This window comes from Prunus mume, linkage group LG8 (assembly GCF_029339155.1).
Source record: "Prunus mume cultivar Tortuosa linkage group LG8, ASM2933915v1, whole genome shotgun sequence".
In the NCBI taxonomy this organism is placed as follows: Eukaryota; Viridiplantae; Streptophyta; class Magnoliopsida; order Rosales; family Rosaceae; genus Prunus; species Prunus mume.
In genome coordinates this window covers 4,667,528-4,684,013 of record NC_142705.1, presented here as the reverse complement: position 1 = coordinate 4,684,013, position 16,486 = coordinate 4,667,528, and the positions used below count along the sequence as shown (strand labels likewise).

The window sequence follows — 16,486 nt, the reverse complement described above, 5'->3', positions numbered from 1 at the left end:
GCGGTTAGGGTTTTCTGATTATGCTGGATCTAATTGGATCGGTTATGACATTTCTTAACCATCCACCGATTTAATTCTATGTTTAACTACATATTCAAGGTGAAAACGAGGATCAAAGCATTTTTTAAAATTATTTTAATTCTAAAAATATATGGTAAAATTAATAGGTACAAGACTTTACTTGATAAAAACCTCATCAGTTACCAATTATTGCAAGTCATTTTATTAGTCTAGGACAAAGTTTAAAATGCCTCATAGGGTGATCAATCCCTTAGGACTGGTTTATTTTTGTCATAGGGCCTTCTGCCATTATGGTCAGAAATGTGAGAAAGGACTACTTGATTCGAAAAAAATCTTAAATCTGTTACCAAATGATTGCATGTGATATTTTGTAAAGTAATATCTGCACTAATCTGGCTGTTTGCAATCATGCTTAGCACAACTGTTTACTCAAGAAAAAATCAAGATGAAGAAACGACATTCAACAAGTTAGTTTCACAAAGATTCAGTTGTCTGGGAAATTAATATAAACCACAACTTTTTTCTTTGGATGATCATATGACCACATCCAACTGCAATGCCTTTATTATTGTGGACAAAGAAGAAAAACGAAATAAATAAAAGGCAAGCATCTTAAGCACAATTTCTGACAAGAGGCCCCAAGGCATTGATTGTGCAGAGTGATTAGGTTGAAGCTGGCCATGTTTCAAGGAACCGAGTGAACTCGTCCAAGCACTTATTGTTCAGCTCTTTGTTGCCAAAAATATCCTTCATGGCCCATGCATTTGACCTGAGTGACTCACCTTCTTTGTCAACCATCACTCGGCGAGTCAATTCAGCCACTGAGTCACTCGTAAATGACCCATCTTGCTCGTCTCTCGGTATCTCCAACCCGACCCGTTTCCCGTGCAACAATCTCGCAACCAACCCTTGATCCGAATTTGCCCCGGAAAACAAAATAAGCACCCTTCCAAACCCGAGTGCCTCAATAACCGAACTCCAACCACAGTGAGTTAAGAAACCCCCAATAGACGGGTGACCCAATATCTTAAGTTGAGGGGCCCAACCCCTCCACACCAAACCGCGGTTATCCACCCGGGTTTCAAACCCGGGAGGAATAATATCCGCACCCAACATGCCTTCCACTAATGGGCGATTGTTGACCACCCAAATAAAAGGCAACCCGGATTTCTCTATCCCATGAGCTAACTCGTGAATCAACTCTTGACTCAGAGTCACCTCAGTACCGAGTGCGATGTAAATCACTGATTTCTCTTTCTTATTGTCGAGCCACTCTCTCAACACTTCCCACTTCTCATCCACCTGATCATCAGCGCCACCGTGCTGACATGGCACTGAGCTGGGTGGCAACAACCCGAGTGGAACAACGGGTTTACCGTACAGTTTCCTGAGTAAACTCACTGAGTCTGATTCGAACTCGGGAGTGCTCCTCGTGGTCACCAAGTTACAATATTGAATCGCATCCGCGAACCTCTGAAAATCGGAGACCTCATTGTCCATGCAGTCCCAGTGGCTGACCATCTCATGGAGCTTAAAAGCAACATTAGAAGTAAAGTCAACCCATTTCGGCACAACCGTGAAGTCCTCCGGCCGCTGGCGTTGACCTCCGCGTAGCTCAGAGGGAGGGCCAAGGAAAGCCAATGTAGTGGCACTGAAGATGTTGAAGTAAACCGAGTTGATTCCGAGCTGAGTCGCGACTCGGGGTAGCCAATGGCAAATGAAGTCGTGGATGACCCAGTTGACGTCCGAATGTTGGAGGAAATGCGCGAGTGGAGGCTGGAGCAAGTCGTAGGCTTTTTTGAGGTAAGGGACTTTGTGAATTGGTAGCTCGGAGGTGGACTCTGTGCATTGTGGCAAGCCTTCAATGGCCGGCAGAGGAAGCTCGACAAAAGTTATGAGAGGAGATTGGGATGATTTGGGGAGGCGCTGGATGTTTTTGGGGGTGGAGATGAAGGAGACTCGGTGACCCTTTTGAGCTAAGAACTTAGAGACTTCGAGAAATGGCATTATGTGGCCGTAGGCTAGCCATGGGAACATGGCGATGTGAAGCTTCTGATTATCTTTGTTGTCCATGTTTGTTTGAATGAACAGCCACTGTCTGTGATAAGAGCTGAGATATATGTAATTAAGGAGCTTATAGTGTAGCAAGTAGCTTTTGGCGCACATTGTCAATATGACATGAGAATTCAAACCTGAGACTACTGATCTGCAAGTCAATGTCCCGTTAACTATTAAATTACTTAACAGGTATAATTATAAGTGATCACATATAATCGGGATTAACATACCCTTTTTTTGGATGACAAAAGGAGCCTGATTAGTGGTACAATCCGAAGTCCAATTAATATTTGGATGTTAATTTACATGCATTTTATGGAATAACAATAATGTTGCCACAATAGTAGAACATGCAACAGTACAAAGAAGAAGAAGAAGATGCAAATAGTTAAATTGAGATAGTTCTATTTATCTTGTATGTATGCAGTTGAGAAATAGAGAGAGAGGGTGACAGATAGAGAGAGAGCGCATATAGCTTCCAACATGACGGTTCATGCAAGAAAAGAACCATGTGTGCTCTCTTTCTTCTGTCACCTTCTTTCTTTACAAACCTTTCTATGTGTGTGCTTCTTCACTTTTGCTCAATTACAAACTTACTGCAAGCAATTTAAGAAAGCTGCAGATTGAAATATGGTTATGTGCAAAACATAAGGGTTTCTAGGGTTAATTTATATAAGAAGATTAATTTAGGGCATCAATCCATCGTACTCAAAATGTTCCATTGGAAAGTGCCACGCCAATCAGTTGACAAAAAATGCAAAGGATTCTTTGATCAACTACTTGAAAGTTACCTTAGGTTCTACGTCTGCCAAGTACATGTTCTGTACACTATAATTGTTATCAACTTACATAATAAATTTACCAAAGATATTCCAAATTACTGGGCTTGATTAATTTAAACAAAGATTTGCAACCCTATTCAGAGACAACTCTATAATTTATCTATCGAATTATGAATTACGAATCCTCATCTAGAACACATAGAGAATCTGGTGCTAGTATTTCTAGTTGTAAATACGAGAAATTATTATATGATACCGGAAAGGAATACTTTTCGCACAAGGGAGCATCATAAAGTGTATATGCTTGTGTTATATTAAACAAAATTAACTTAACAAGGAACCATTGAAATTGCTCGATGCCCACAAATTACTACAAAAACATGGGTAGAGAGTTCGACGTCATGCTTTTTTAACCCTCAAGGCCTGAGTGCTGATTCTTTCAATTTTTAATTACCAGATTTGGTGCTCTTAATTTTAATACAACCTGACCATATTAATTGGACGAAGGCAACCCAAATTCTAAAGAGCACTTTTAGCATTGAAATTGCTCGTTGGTTTCTTGAACTTTTAGTCATTGGAAGATGTTGGACAAGAGACACAGCCTAGACCATCAGTCAAGCAAGCTATGGCTGTGAACCAGGATTTCACAATTTGATGACATTTCAAGTTAATTATGCCTAAACCCGGGCCGGTTAATTAACTTACTAATTAGACAATCAAGAAAGAAACTGATAATTACAGGAGTGAAGTCCTTGAATTTTTGGGCAAGCATAAAATTGAATGATGCTACATCGAACCACATTTATTTACTACAATTGTTAATCACATCTTTGATATTCTAAATGGTAGCAGAGGGAAGAGTATTTGTATTATTTACACAAAAAGGAAGTGACTTCCAAAAGTGGGGTGGGATCTTAGTGTATTAATTCTAAACTATGTTCTTATGTAGGGCTGCTAAGGGAAGGAATTGAAAGGCGCACAGGCAGGCTATAGGGTGAGATAGGTTCTTATCATAGTGGCTCCAGTAGGATCAGAAAGTAGATGTCTGATGAGGCCCTTCTCAAATTATTTGGTGCTATAACAAACATGTACACGGCAAAAAGCATGAGATCAGCTGAGGATAAAGTGGAGCCAAGGAAACCCTGCCACATCCTGCAAATGGAAGCGCAACCATCAATCTTTTTTGTTGCATCTGTTCAAGCTTAGTTCATGAACTAAGACAGCTCTATATTTGTAGATTTAGTTCAACTTATGCACAAGATATAGAAAACTGATCACACCAGGTGGGCAAGCGGAAGAAAGTATGAAAGAATGTCCTGATGTCCTCAATGTCCAGTTGCAGAATAAGTGCTAGCCCAAAAAGAAAGAATGCTCTTTGGCGCTTCCTTTCTTGCGGCCAGAGGGTGTTCCATGCTGCAAGGAAATGTTATATTGAATCAAATGTAATGCATTTTACAAATGATCTTAAATATTAGAAGATACTCTAAAGACATATTCCAGTAACGACATGAATGTTTTTGGAACGAAATTTACTAAAGAGTAGTATGCTAGATAAGCAGGAACATTAAAGCAAGCATGAAATTATTCAAATGATTTGTAATTGTATAAAGTTAAAATGGAGAGACAGATAGATGTTCACAGAGAGAAACACATAGGTCCAGTCCACCCTGCACCTTGCAAATAAAACTTTAAGTGGGGAATGAGCCAACACCGTATATAAACCTCGCAACGCATAATTCTTGCAAGTCCTATAAATAAAAAAAATTCTTGCAAGTCCTATCAAAAAAGTATTTTAGTTATTTTGTTTGTGTGACTTAGAGGAATATTTTATCTACCTCTTATACATACAAAATATAGAAAATAAGCTAAACAACACCGACTGTGACTGCAAGTTTACAGACTATGTAAACTACACTATGGAGAAAATCAGTAAGAGAAGTGACAACATGTAGAAAGAGATAGACGAGCTTCCTCTTCAAGCTAATTATCTTTCAAAAGCTAAACTTGAAACTTCGAGAATGAGGTCCAAAGGATACCAAGCCTTCAAACTGTTTGAAAAAAATATTTCATGACAGTATAGTTATCTCTCAAAGTATGGAAATGTCTGAAACACTCATTATCCATGTTTTTAATTCTTATGGAATGTATGATGCAGGTAGCTATTCTAAACAAACCAAACCAACACTTACCTTGCATCGAGATGTTCTCATTACTTATTTGACGGCCGGGAATGGCCTTATAATGACCCGGCTTCAAAATAGTTGCAATCACGGAAGCATATTTTGGAGCCTCTGACAAAGACCTCACAACTGAATACCCTGCTTGATGACGGTAAAATTATAGGCATCAGTAGACTGAACAATTGGGGAAACTGCTCTTATTAATTTATTTGGTTTAAATATTACCTGTGGCTGGATGTACCATACAAGCGGCAGCACCAAATGCTAGGTTCTTTTGCTCAGTATTTGGTAAGGACCCACCAACTGGAATCCAAGACCATTCCTACATAAATTGCAGCAAAATTTTGCCTTGAATTATGAAAGTAAGCTAGAAAAATCTCCTCATTACTGTGATGAAACTTTCAAATTAAACAAGTGATTGTTCCCCTACATGGCATGGGCATGAAGCATAGTTCGGACATATTTTCAGAATACATATAAAAAATGGTAAGCATTGCAGTCTGTCATAAAAATTACCTCTTCGTAAGTTTTTATAATACGGATTCCCATTGTCTTTAACCTTGACAAGAGCTTTTTCTTCAGTAAATCAAAAGGCATGGCCTCTTTAGAAGCCAAGCAAGTTTCCTGCAAATCACTTTCTCTTAATTTTTTGTACAGGAATCAAGTAATGTAACAGACAAACTGATGTACATCAAGCAAACCTCAAAGAAAAATCTTGTTGGGGACATTGGCATGGCATAAAGAAATGTTGGATATTCTGCTTCTAAAGATGAAACTTTTTGCTTTGTGTAGTCTCTGTAGTCCATGAAAACCATTAGGTTGGGATCGTATGGATTGTTTTCCACCTGAAATTGTAAGACAGAATGGACACAGTAGTCAGTCATCACAAATTATCTGCCCAATAGGAATTAGTCAAACCAGAGCACAGGGCAATTATTTTTTCTTTTTTTTATGGGTGGGGGGGAGATGGTGTGGATTCAATATAAGATATATTATGAATTGCAACAAAACCTAGTAACAACAAACTCTGGCATACAAAAGAACCACAGTGGGTATTATATATTACTTTTTTGTTCTTTTCCTAAGCAACAACATTAATTTATTACTGATTGCAAATATAGTTCCTACCTCAACCTCCACACCATAAGCTGTTTGAACAGACACCTTTGGACCACCGACCTCATATTGCAAAAGCTTCCCTGAGGCAGCTCCTGATGCAACAGTAGCAAGCCTATAATACCATGTTAGAAGTTTGAAACAAGGTATGATAGAAGTGGAATCGAAAAAGAAAAAAGAAAAAAAGAAACATAGTCTTCATGAACACCATCACCAATAATCTACATTGAAGAATTATTCCATCATACCTGCAGGGAACTATGGTATCGCGGTCACAGGCTACAAGACTATGGCCATTGCTAGCTTCAACAATACTTTTCACCCTTGAATTGAGGTATGAAACACCTGACTCCACACACCTAAGAAAATTAATAGAATTATGAATCTACAGAGAATTACAGTTTTGTCAGCACTTAAGAAAGCAGCTCACGAACTAGACAAAGACCAGAGAATCATCCGTTTTCAAGGTAACTGGTTAGTGGCAGCCGATTACCAGTGTGACATGGATCTTCCCTCTATCTCTGAGGTGCGGTTATACAAGCATAAATTAATTACAAATGTAGAATAGAGTTCTAATTACATTCTTAAAAGCTCCTCATGTAGTTTGGTTCGACAAACGCGTCCATAAGCACGACCAATCAGAATGGGGTCAGAATCATCATCAAGATATACAATGGTGTCCTGCCAAACATGCTCAATACACCCTTCAAATCCAAGATCTGAAAATGTAAAAATTGAAGCAAATTTAAAATGTGAACACAGTTTGGTGGAGTGCTTTAAATTGGGTAGTTGATAAAGCACTTAACAAGACAGATAAACTTCAACGGTATAATCAAAGACATCAACAAGACATCTAAAATATCAATCTCAATAGGGCAACAAACTAACATGCTAAAAAAAAAATTAACACGGACAAAAACCGCACTAAACTACTAGCCCACATCACCACAATTAGCCATAAGTCCAAACAAAACCCATAAAACCAAAATAACCAAAACCCTAAATCAACCAATGAGCCTAAACGAACCCTATCACCACCACTTGAAGAAGCGTCATTGTGGCCACACCCACCACCGCCTGGGATATGGGAAAATATGATTTCGCGATCTACTGCGCATAAGAGTGAACAAATAAACGAAAACAATAACTTTGCTAAAGAACAATTGGGTGATTTGCAGCAACATCCGTCAAAGATGATGTAGAATCAAATTTAAAGAACATGAGCGGCGCCGAGGAGCAGGTTTTGGGAGTAAGATTTGACTGAGAACATAGACTAAAAAGGATGATGGGGAACTTCAATCTAACCATGGCTTAGAAAAAACTACCACAAGAGACTTTTTTTATTCAAAATGCTCTAGTGCACTTATTCACTAACCTAAAAGGAAAAGACGAGAATAAAGGAGGGGGAGGAGGGACAGTGACGCTTCTTCCTTCTCCCCCCTCTATGGAATTTTCTTTTAGGACTCATAGAGGGAGAGAGCGGTTAGGGTTTTCTGATTATGCTGGATCTAATTGGATCGGTTATGACATTTCTTAACCATCCACCGATTTAATTCTATGTTTAACTACATATTCAAGGTGAAAACGAGGATCAAAGCATTTTTTAAAATTATTTTAATTCTAAAAATATATGGTAAAATTAATAGGTACAAGACTTTACTTGATAAAAACCTCATCAGTTACCAATTATTGCAAGTCATTTTATTAGTCTAGGACAAAGTTTAAAATGCCTCATAGGGTGATCAATCCCTTAGGACTGGTTTATTTTTGTCATAGGGCCTTCTGCCATTATGGTCAGAAATGTGAGAAAGGACTACTTGATTCGAAAAAAATCTTAAATCTGTTACCAAATGATTGCATGTGATATTTTGTAAAGTAATATCTGCACTAATCTGGCTGTTTGCAATCATGCTTAGCACAACTGTTTACTCAAGAAAAAATCAAGATGAAGAAACGACATTCAACAAGTTAGTTTCACAAAGATTCAGCTGTCTGGGAAATTAATATAAACCACAACTTTTTTCTTTGGATGATCATATGACCACATCCAACTGCAATGCCTTTATTATTGTGGACAAAGAAGAAAAACGAAATAAATAAAAGGCAAGCATCTTAAGCACAATTTCTGACAAGAGGCCCCAAGGCATTGATTGTGCAGAGTGATTAGGTTGAAGCTGGCCATGTTTCAAGGAACCGAGTGAACTCGTCCAAGCACTTGTTGTTCAGCTCTTTGTTGCCGAAAATCTCCTTCATGGCCCATGCATTTGACCTGAGTGACTCACCTTCTTCGTCAACCATCACTCGGCGGGTCAATTCAGCCACTGAGTCACTCGTAAATGACCCATCTTGCTCGTCTCTCGGTATCTCCAACCCGACCTGTTTCCCGTGCAACAATCTCGCAATCAACCCTTGATCCGAATTTGCCCCGGAAAACAAAATAAGCACCCTTCCAAACCCGAGTGCCTCAATAACCGAACTCCAACCACAGTGAGTTAAGAAACCCCCAACAGACGGGTGACCCAACATCTTAAGTTGAGGGGCCCAACCCCTCCACACCAAACCGCGGTTATCCACCCGGGTTTCAAACCCGGGAGGAATAATATCCGCACCCAACATACCTTCCACTAATGGGCGATTGTTGATCACCCAAATAAAAGGCAACCCGGATTTCTCTATCCCATGAGCTAACTCGTGCATCAACTCTTGACTCAGAGTCACCTCAGTACCGAGTGCGATGTAAATCACTGATTTCTCTTTCTTATTGTCGAGCCACTCTCTCAACACTTCCCACTTCTCATCCACCTGATCTTCAGCGCCACCGTGCTGACATGGCACTGAGCTGGGTGACAACAACCCGAGTGGAACAACGGGTTTACCGTACAGTTTCCTGAGTAAACTCACTGAGTCGGATTCGAACTCGTGAGAGCTCCTCATGGTCACCAAGTCACAATATTGAATCGCATCCGCGAGCCTCTGAAAATCGGAGACCTCATCGTCCATGCAGTCCCAGTGGCTGACCATCTCATGGAGCTTAAAAGCAACATTAGAAGGAAAGTCAACCCATTTCGGCACAACCGTGAATTCCTCCGGCCGCTGGCGTTGACCTCCGCGTAGCTCAGAGGGAGGGCCAAAGAAAGCCAATGAAGTGGCATTGGAGATGTTGAAGTAAACCGAGTTGATTCCGAGCTGAGTCGCGACTCGGGGTAGCCAATGGCAAATGAAGTCGTGGATGACCCAGTTGACGTCCGAGTGTTGGAGGAAATGCGCGAGTGGAGGCTGGAGCAAGTCGTAGGCTTTTTTGAGGTAAGGGACTTTGTGAATTGGTAGCTCGGAGGTGGACTCTGTGGATTGTGGCAAGCCTTCAATGGCCGGCAGAGGAAGCTCGACAAAAGTTATGAGAGGGGATAGGGATGATTTGGGGAGGCGCTGGATGTTTTTGGGGGTGGAGATGAAGGAGACTCGGTGACCCTTTTGAGCTAAGAACTTGGAGACTTCGAGAAATGGCATTATGTGGCCATAGGCTAGCCATGGGAACATGGCGATGTGAAGCTTCTGATTATCTTTGTTGTCCATGTTTGTTTGAATGAACACGGCCACTGTCTGTGATAAGAGCTGAGATATATGTAATCAAGGAGCTTATAGTGTAGCAAGTAGCTTTTATTGTGAAGTAATTATAATCTTGATTGTTTATGGTGAATAATTGAAGGGGTATAGTCCTAGCTGAGATCCTTTGGGATTTGCCTAACACGCAATGATCACGTGAACAACGAGTGATTGATTATTATGTGTGGTCTAATGGTAAATGGAAGTACCAAACGAGTTGTAAACTTAATTTTACGTGTTCAAATTAATTTTCACAGCTAAGAAACTATATTGACATAAGCGATATTAGAGAGGAAGTTGTCTCATGCGCACATTGTCAATATAACATGAGAATTCAAACCTGAGACTACTGATCTGCAAGTCAATGTCCCGTTGACTATTAAATTACTTAACATGTATAGTTATAAGTGATCACATATAATCAGGATTAACATACCCTTTTTTTGGATGACAAAAGGAGCCTGATTAGTGGTACAATCCGAAGTCCAATTAATATTTGGATGTTAATTTACATGCATTTTATGGAATAACAATAATGTTGCCACAATAGTAGAACATGCAACAGTACAAAGAAGAAGAAGAAGATGCAAATAGTTAAATTGAGATAGTTCTATTTCTCTTGTATGTATGCAGTTGAGAAAGAGAGAGAGAGGGTGACAGATAGAGAGAGAGCGCATATAGCTTCCAACATGACGGTTCATGCAAGAAAAGAACCATGTGTGCTCTCTTTCTTCTGTCACCTTCTTTCTTTACAAACCTTTCTATGTGTGTGCTTCTTCACTTTTGCTCAATTACAAACTTACTGCAAGCAATTTAAGAAAGCTGCAGATTGAAATATGGTTATGTGCAAAACATAAGGGTTTCTAGGGTTAAGGTATATAAGAAGATTAATTTAGGGCATCAATCCATCGTATTCAAAATGTTCCATTGGAAAGTGCCACGCCAATCAGTTGACAAAAAATGCAAAGGATTCTTTGATCAACTACTTGAAAGTTACCTTAGGTTCTACGTCTGCCAAGTACATGTTCTGTACACTATAATTGTTATCAACTTACATAATAAATTTACCGAAGATATTCCAAATTATTGGGCTTGATTAATTTAAACAAAGATTTGCAACCCTATTCAGAGACAACTCTATAATTTATCTATCGAATTACGAATTACGAATCCTCATCTAGAACACAGAGAATCTGGTGCTAGTGTTTCCAGTTGTAAATACGAGAAATTATTATATGATACCGGAAAGGAATACTTTTCGCACAAGGGAGCATCATAAAGTGTATATGCTTGTGTTATATTAAACAAAATTAACTTTACAAGGAACCATTGAAATTGCTCGATGCCCACAAATTACTACAAAAACACGGGTAGATAGATCGACATCATGCTTTTTTAACCCTCAAGGCCTGAGTGCTGATTCTTTCAATTGTTAATTACCAGATTTGATGCTCTTAATTTTAATACAACCTGACCATATTAATTGGACGAAGGCAACCCAAAGTCTAAAGAGCACTTTTAGCATTGAAATTGCTCATTGGTTTCTTGAACTTTTAGTCATTGGAAGATGTTGGACAAGAGCTAGCATATAAACAATCAAGAAACAAACTGATAATTACAGGAATGAAGTCCTTGAATTTGTGGGCAAGCATATAATTGAATGATGCTACATCAAACCGCATTTATTTACTACAATTGTTAATCACATCTTTGATCTTCTAAACGGTAGCAGAGGGAAGAGTATTTGTATTATTTACACAAAAAGGAAGTGACTTCCAAAAGTGGGGTGGGATCTCTAGTGTATTAATTCTAAACTGTGTTCTTATGTAGGGCTGCTAAGGGAAGGAATTGAAGGGCACACAGACAGGCTATAGGGTGAGATAGGTTCTTATCATAGTGGCTCCAGTAGGATCAGAAAGTAGATGTCTGATGAGGCCCTTTCTCAAATTATTTGGTGCTATAACAAACATGTACACGGCAAAAAGCATTAGATCAGCTGAGGACAAAGTGGAGCCAAGGAAACCCTGCCACATCCTGCAAATGGAAGCGCAACCATCAATCTTTTTTGTTGCATCTGTTCAAGCTTAGTTCATGAACTAAGACAGCTATATATTTGTAGATTTAGTTCAACTTATGCACAAGATATAGAAAACTGATCACACCAGGTGGGCAAGCGGAAGAAAGTATGAAAGAATGTCCTGATGTCCTCAATGTCCAGTTGCAGAATAAGTGCTAGTCCAAAAAGAAAGAATGCTCTTTGGCGCTTCCTTTCTTGTGGCCAGAGGGTGTTCCATGCTGCAAGGAAAAGTTATATTGAATCAAATGTAATTCATTTTACAAATGATCTTAAATATTAGAAGATACTCTAAAGACATATTCCCGTAACGACATGAATGTTTTTGGAACGAAATTTACTAAAGAGTAGTATGCTAGATAAGCAGGAACATTAAAGCAAGCATGAAATTATTCAAATGATTTGTAATTATATAAAGTTAAAATGGAGAGACAGATAGATGTTCACAGAGAGAAACACATAGGTCCAGTCCACCCTGCACCTTGCAAATAAAACTTTAAGTGGGGAATGAGCCAGCACCGTATATAAACCTCGCAACGCATAATTCTTGCAAGTCCTATAAAATAAAAATAAAAAATCTTGCAAGTCCTATCAAAAAAGTATTTTAGTTATTTTGTTTATGTGACTTAGAGGAATATTTTATCTACCTCTTATACATACAAAATATAGAAAATAAGCTAAACAACACCGACTGTGACTGCAAGTTTACAAACTATGTAAACTACACTATGGAGAAAATCAGTAAGAGAAGTTGTTAGAGAGATTTCCTCTTCTCAATCAAAACAACATGTAGAAAGAGATAGACGATCTTCCTCTTCAAGCTAATTATCTTTCAAAAGCTAAACTTGAAACTTCGAGAATGAGGTCCAAAGGATACCAAGCCTTCAAACTTTTTGAAAAAAATATTTCATGACAGTATAGTTATCTCTCAAAGTATGGAAATGTCTGAAACACTCATTATCCATGTTTTTAATTCTTATGGAATGTATGATGCAGGTAGCTATTCTAAACAAACCAAACCAACACTTACCTTGCATCGAGATGTTCTCATTACTTATTTGACGGCCGGGAATGGCCTTATAATGACCCGGCTTCAAAATAGTTGCAATCACGGAAGCATATTTTGGAGCCTCTGACAAAGACCTCACAACTGAATACCCTGCTTGATGACGGTAAAATTATAGGCATCAGTAGACTGAACAATTGGGGAAACTGCTCTTATTAATTTATTTGGTTTAAATATTACCCGTGGCTGGATGTACCATACAAGCGGCAGCACCAAATGCTAGGTTCTTTTGCTCAGTATTTGGTAAGGACCCACCAACTGGAATCCAAGACCATTCCTACATAAATTGCAGCAAAATTTTGCCTTGAATTATGAAAGTAAGCTAGAAAAATCTCCTCATTACTGTGATGAAACTTTCAAATTAAACAAGTGATTGTTCCCCTACATGGTATGGGCATGAAGCATAGTTCGGACATATTTTCAGAATACATATAAAAAATGGTAAGCATTGCAGTCTGTCATAAAAATTACCTCTTCGTAAGTTTTTATAATACGGATTCCCATTGTCTTTAACCTTGACAAGAGCTTTTTCTTCAGTAAATCAAAAGGCATGGCCTCTTTAGAAGCCAAGCAAGTTTCCTGCAAATCACTTTCTCTTAATTTTTTGTACAGGAATCAAGTAATGTAACAGACAAACTGATGTACATCAAGCAAACCTCAAAGAAAAATCTTGTTGGGGACATTGGCATGGCATAAAGAAATGTTGGATATTCTGCTTCTAAAGATGAAACTTTTTGCTTTGTGTAGTCTCTGTAGTCCATGAAAACCATTAGGTTGGGATCGTATGGATTGTTTTCCACCTGAAATTGTAAGACAGAATGGACACAGTAGTCAGTCATCACAAATTATCTGCCCAATAGGAATTAGTCAAACCAGAGCACAGGGCAATTATTTTTTCTTTTTTTTATGGGTGGGGGGGAGATGGTGTGGATTCAATATAAGATATATTATGAATTGCAACAAAACCTAGTAACAACAAACTCTGGCATACAAAAGAACCACAGTGGGTATTATATATTACTTTTTTGTTCTTTTCCTAAGCAACAACATTAATTTATTACTGATTGCAAATATAGTTCCTACCTCAACCTCCACACCATAAGCTGTTTGAACAGACACCTTTGGACCACCGACCTCATATTGCAAAAGCTTCCCTGAGGCAGCTCCTGATGCAACAGTAGCAAGCCTATAATACCATGTTAGAAGTTTGAAACAAGGTATGATAGAAGTGGAATCGAAAAAGAAAAAAGAAAAAAAGAAACATAGTCTTCATGAACACCATCACCAATAATCTACATTGAAGAATTATTCCATCATACCTGCAGGGAACTATGGTATCGCGGTCACAGGCTACAAGACTATGGCCATTGCTAGCTTCAACAATACTTTTCACCCTTGAATTGAGGTATGAAACACCTGACTCCACACACCTAAGAAAATTAATAGAATTATGAATCTACAGAGAATTACAGTTTTGTCAGCACTTAAGAAAGCAGCTCACGAACTAGACAAAGACCAGAGAATCATCCGTTTTCAAGGTAACTGGTTAGTGGCAGCTGATTACCAGTGTGACATGGATCTTCCCTCTATCTCTGAGGTGCGGTTATACAAGCATAAATTAATTACAAATGTAGAATAGAGTTCTAATTACATTCTTAAAAGCTCCTCATGTAGTTTGGTTCGACAAACGCGTCCATAAGCACGACCAATCAGAATGGGGTCAGAATCATCATCAAGATATACAATGGTGTCCTGCCAAACATGCTCAATACACCCTTCAAATCCAAGATCTGAAAATATAAAAATTGAAGCAAATTTAAAATGTGATCACAGTTTGGTGGAGTGCTTTAAATTGGGTAGTGGATAATGCACTTAACAAGACAGATAATAAAGTAAATACCTTTGAATTCATCCTCCCAAACACCATAGTTATTTGTAAAAGGGAGGTCAGGGCCAATAAGCCCAACTTTCAATCCTAACTTGGCTGACTCTGCAGCCAGAGCAAGACCTGCTGGACCACAACCAATCACCACCAAATCCAGTATATTATCTCCTACAGATATTGGCGGTAGCTGCAAATTAATAAATAACAGCATCAAGAAATTGGGTTTTGGGTTTTGGGTTTCATGCATACTCAAATACAAAGACTAACAAAAACCATACAGGCAGAGAGAGAGAGAGTTAACCTTGTCAGAGAGCTTGGACTGCTCTTCCATGGCCTTGTTCTGCTGCATTTGAACGAAAAGTAACTCAGACCCGCCAGCCTTTATATAATCTTCTTCATCCGCAAAGCCTTGTTTGACAGCCACACCCACACCCCCTCCACTTCCGGCACTTGCTTTCACTTGCAGAGAATGCTTCTTGTACAAGCCGTAGCCAAAGAAAGGAGCGTCCTTTTTACTTGGCAGCCCTCTTCTTTTCGACCTCCAAGTCGGGAAAAACGACACCGTCATTGCCGCAACGCAGTCCATGAGACCGGCTTCTCTCTCTTCCTCTACGTCTCAAACGGTTCACAACTCAGAGCCTTGCATTGGGACTGTTTTATTCTCAATTTTGGTTCAAACAGTTTGAGTCTTTGAGAGAGAGAGCAAAATGGTATTTCAGAAATGTAGATTTTTCTGGGTGAAAATATCAACGAATGCTTCTCTGAGTCTGAGCGAGCTTCGAGTCCTGTCACTGAGTCACTGAGTCACTGACCGCTGGGTTTCTCTGGGACGTTAGAGATAGGGAAGGGAGTTATATGGTGCGTTTTAATTTGCTACTCGTTAAGACAGTCATCCGAATTCTGCCACGTGGGCAGTTCCTATTAGCTCACGCTTTGGAAAAAGTTCCCTTATCAAGACGAGCTGTGTTCCTTTCTTAGCTGCCGTTTTGGAGATGTCTGAATTTGTGTGGGTATGCGTAGGCTACACTGCTCATGTAAAACGAATGGCTCCCCTTTTTATGAAACTGTTGTAAGTCTAATCATGATTTCTCCACTACTTATTGTAAACCATATGTTCATGTTAATCTAATCATGATTTATTAACTTAACGTCTTCAAACATCTTCCGACAATGTAAACATTTTCCGATACTGTTCAAGCTCATGTGCAATGCAATAAAGATCCGAATCATATTACAAGGGACAAAAAAAAAAACACATATGATCTATATAGGTATATGTGCTCTCAAATGTTGAAGTGAGTTTTTCAAGTGCATAAGTTGATTTTCTACTTAAAAGGTCAAAACTTCTAAGTCGCACCATTAGATTTGATAACTATGCTAAATTTATGGGACCAATGTTGCATTTTGAAAAGATAACATTAGTTTGACACTCCATAATATCTTAAAAATTATACTTAAAACATAAAAAAATGGAAGTCAGTAGGTTTTAATGTGAGATAGTCTTGCGTAGAGTTGTCCTATCCGGTAGCTCTCATAATGAGGTGGGCTTGAATATGAGTTTAGCCTCACTTAAGAATTCTTTGGTTCATGTACCCCTTTTTCATATATTATATTATATTATTCATAAATTTAATATTGATGTATCAATTATTGTAAATAGAAGTATAATTTAAAAAAAAAAAAAAAAAAGTGGGTGGGGCG

At 38.7% G+C, this 16,486-nt stretch overlaps 2 protein-coding genes and 2 pseudogenes across 4 annotated transcripts; all 4 read right to left on the bottom strand.

Moving 5' to 3' along the window:
• Window positions 1-387: 387 nt before the first annotated feature.
• On the bottom strand, window positions 388-2,177 carry LOC103340530 (UDP-glycosyltransferase 91C1 pseudogene; annotated as a pseudogene). The gene has a single exon (XR_016122623.1). The product of XR_016122623.1 is annotated as a UDP-glycosyltransferase 91C1 pseudogene (transcript).
• A 1,485-nt stretch (window positions 2,178-3,662) lies between these two features.
• LOC107880066 (lycopene epsilon cyclase, chloroplastic-like) lies at window positions 3,663-7,213 on the bottom strand. The gene is given in 11 exon segments (XM_089042680.1): window positions 3,663-3,922; window positions 3,925-4,013; window positions 4,142-4,274; window positions 5,051-5,179; window positions 5,267-5,363; window positions 5,558-5,665; window positions 5,743-5,886; window positions 6,170-6,272; window positions 6,406-6,516; window positions 6,738-6,931; window positions 7,193-7,213. Coding segments are annotated over 11 exon segments (1,203 nt in total). The 3' UTR covers window positions 3,663-3,848.
• Window positions 7,214-7,978: 765 nt separating this feature from the next.
• LOC103340716 (UDP-glycosyltransferase 91C1 pseudogene) lies at window positions 7,979-10,037 on the bottom strand (annotated as a pseudogene). The gene has a single exon (XR_016122622.1). The product of XR_016122622.1 is annotated as a UDP-glycosyltransferase 91C1 pseudogene (transcript).
• Window positions 10,038-11,413: 1,376 nt separating this feature from the next.
• LUT2 (Lycopene beta/epsilon cyclase protein) lies at window positions 11,414-15,818 on the bottom strand. The gene is made up of 11 exons (XM_008244160.3): window positions 15,087-15,818; window positions 14,801-14,972; window positions 14,552-14,690; window positions 14,220-14,330; window positions 13,984-14,086; window positions 13,557-13,700; window positions 13,372-13,479; window positions 13,081-13,177; window positions 12,865-12,993; window positions 11,923-12,055; window positions 11,414-11,794 (listed from the first exon to the last, which is right to left on the bottom strand). Exons 1-11 carry the CDS (start codon window positions 15,369-15,371, stop codon window positions 11,629-11,631), a joined length of 1,587 nt encoding a protein of 528 aa, XP_008242382.2. The 5' UTR covers window positions 15,372-15,818; the 3' UTR covers window positions 11,414-11,628.
• Window positions 15,819-16,486: the final 668 nt, after the last annotated feature.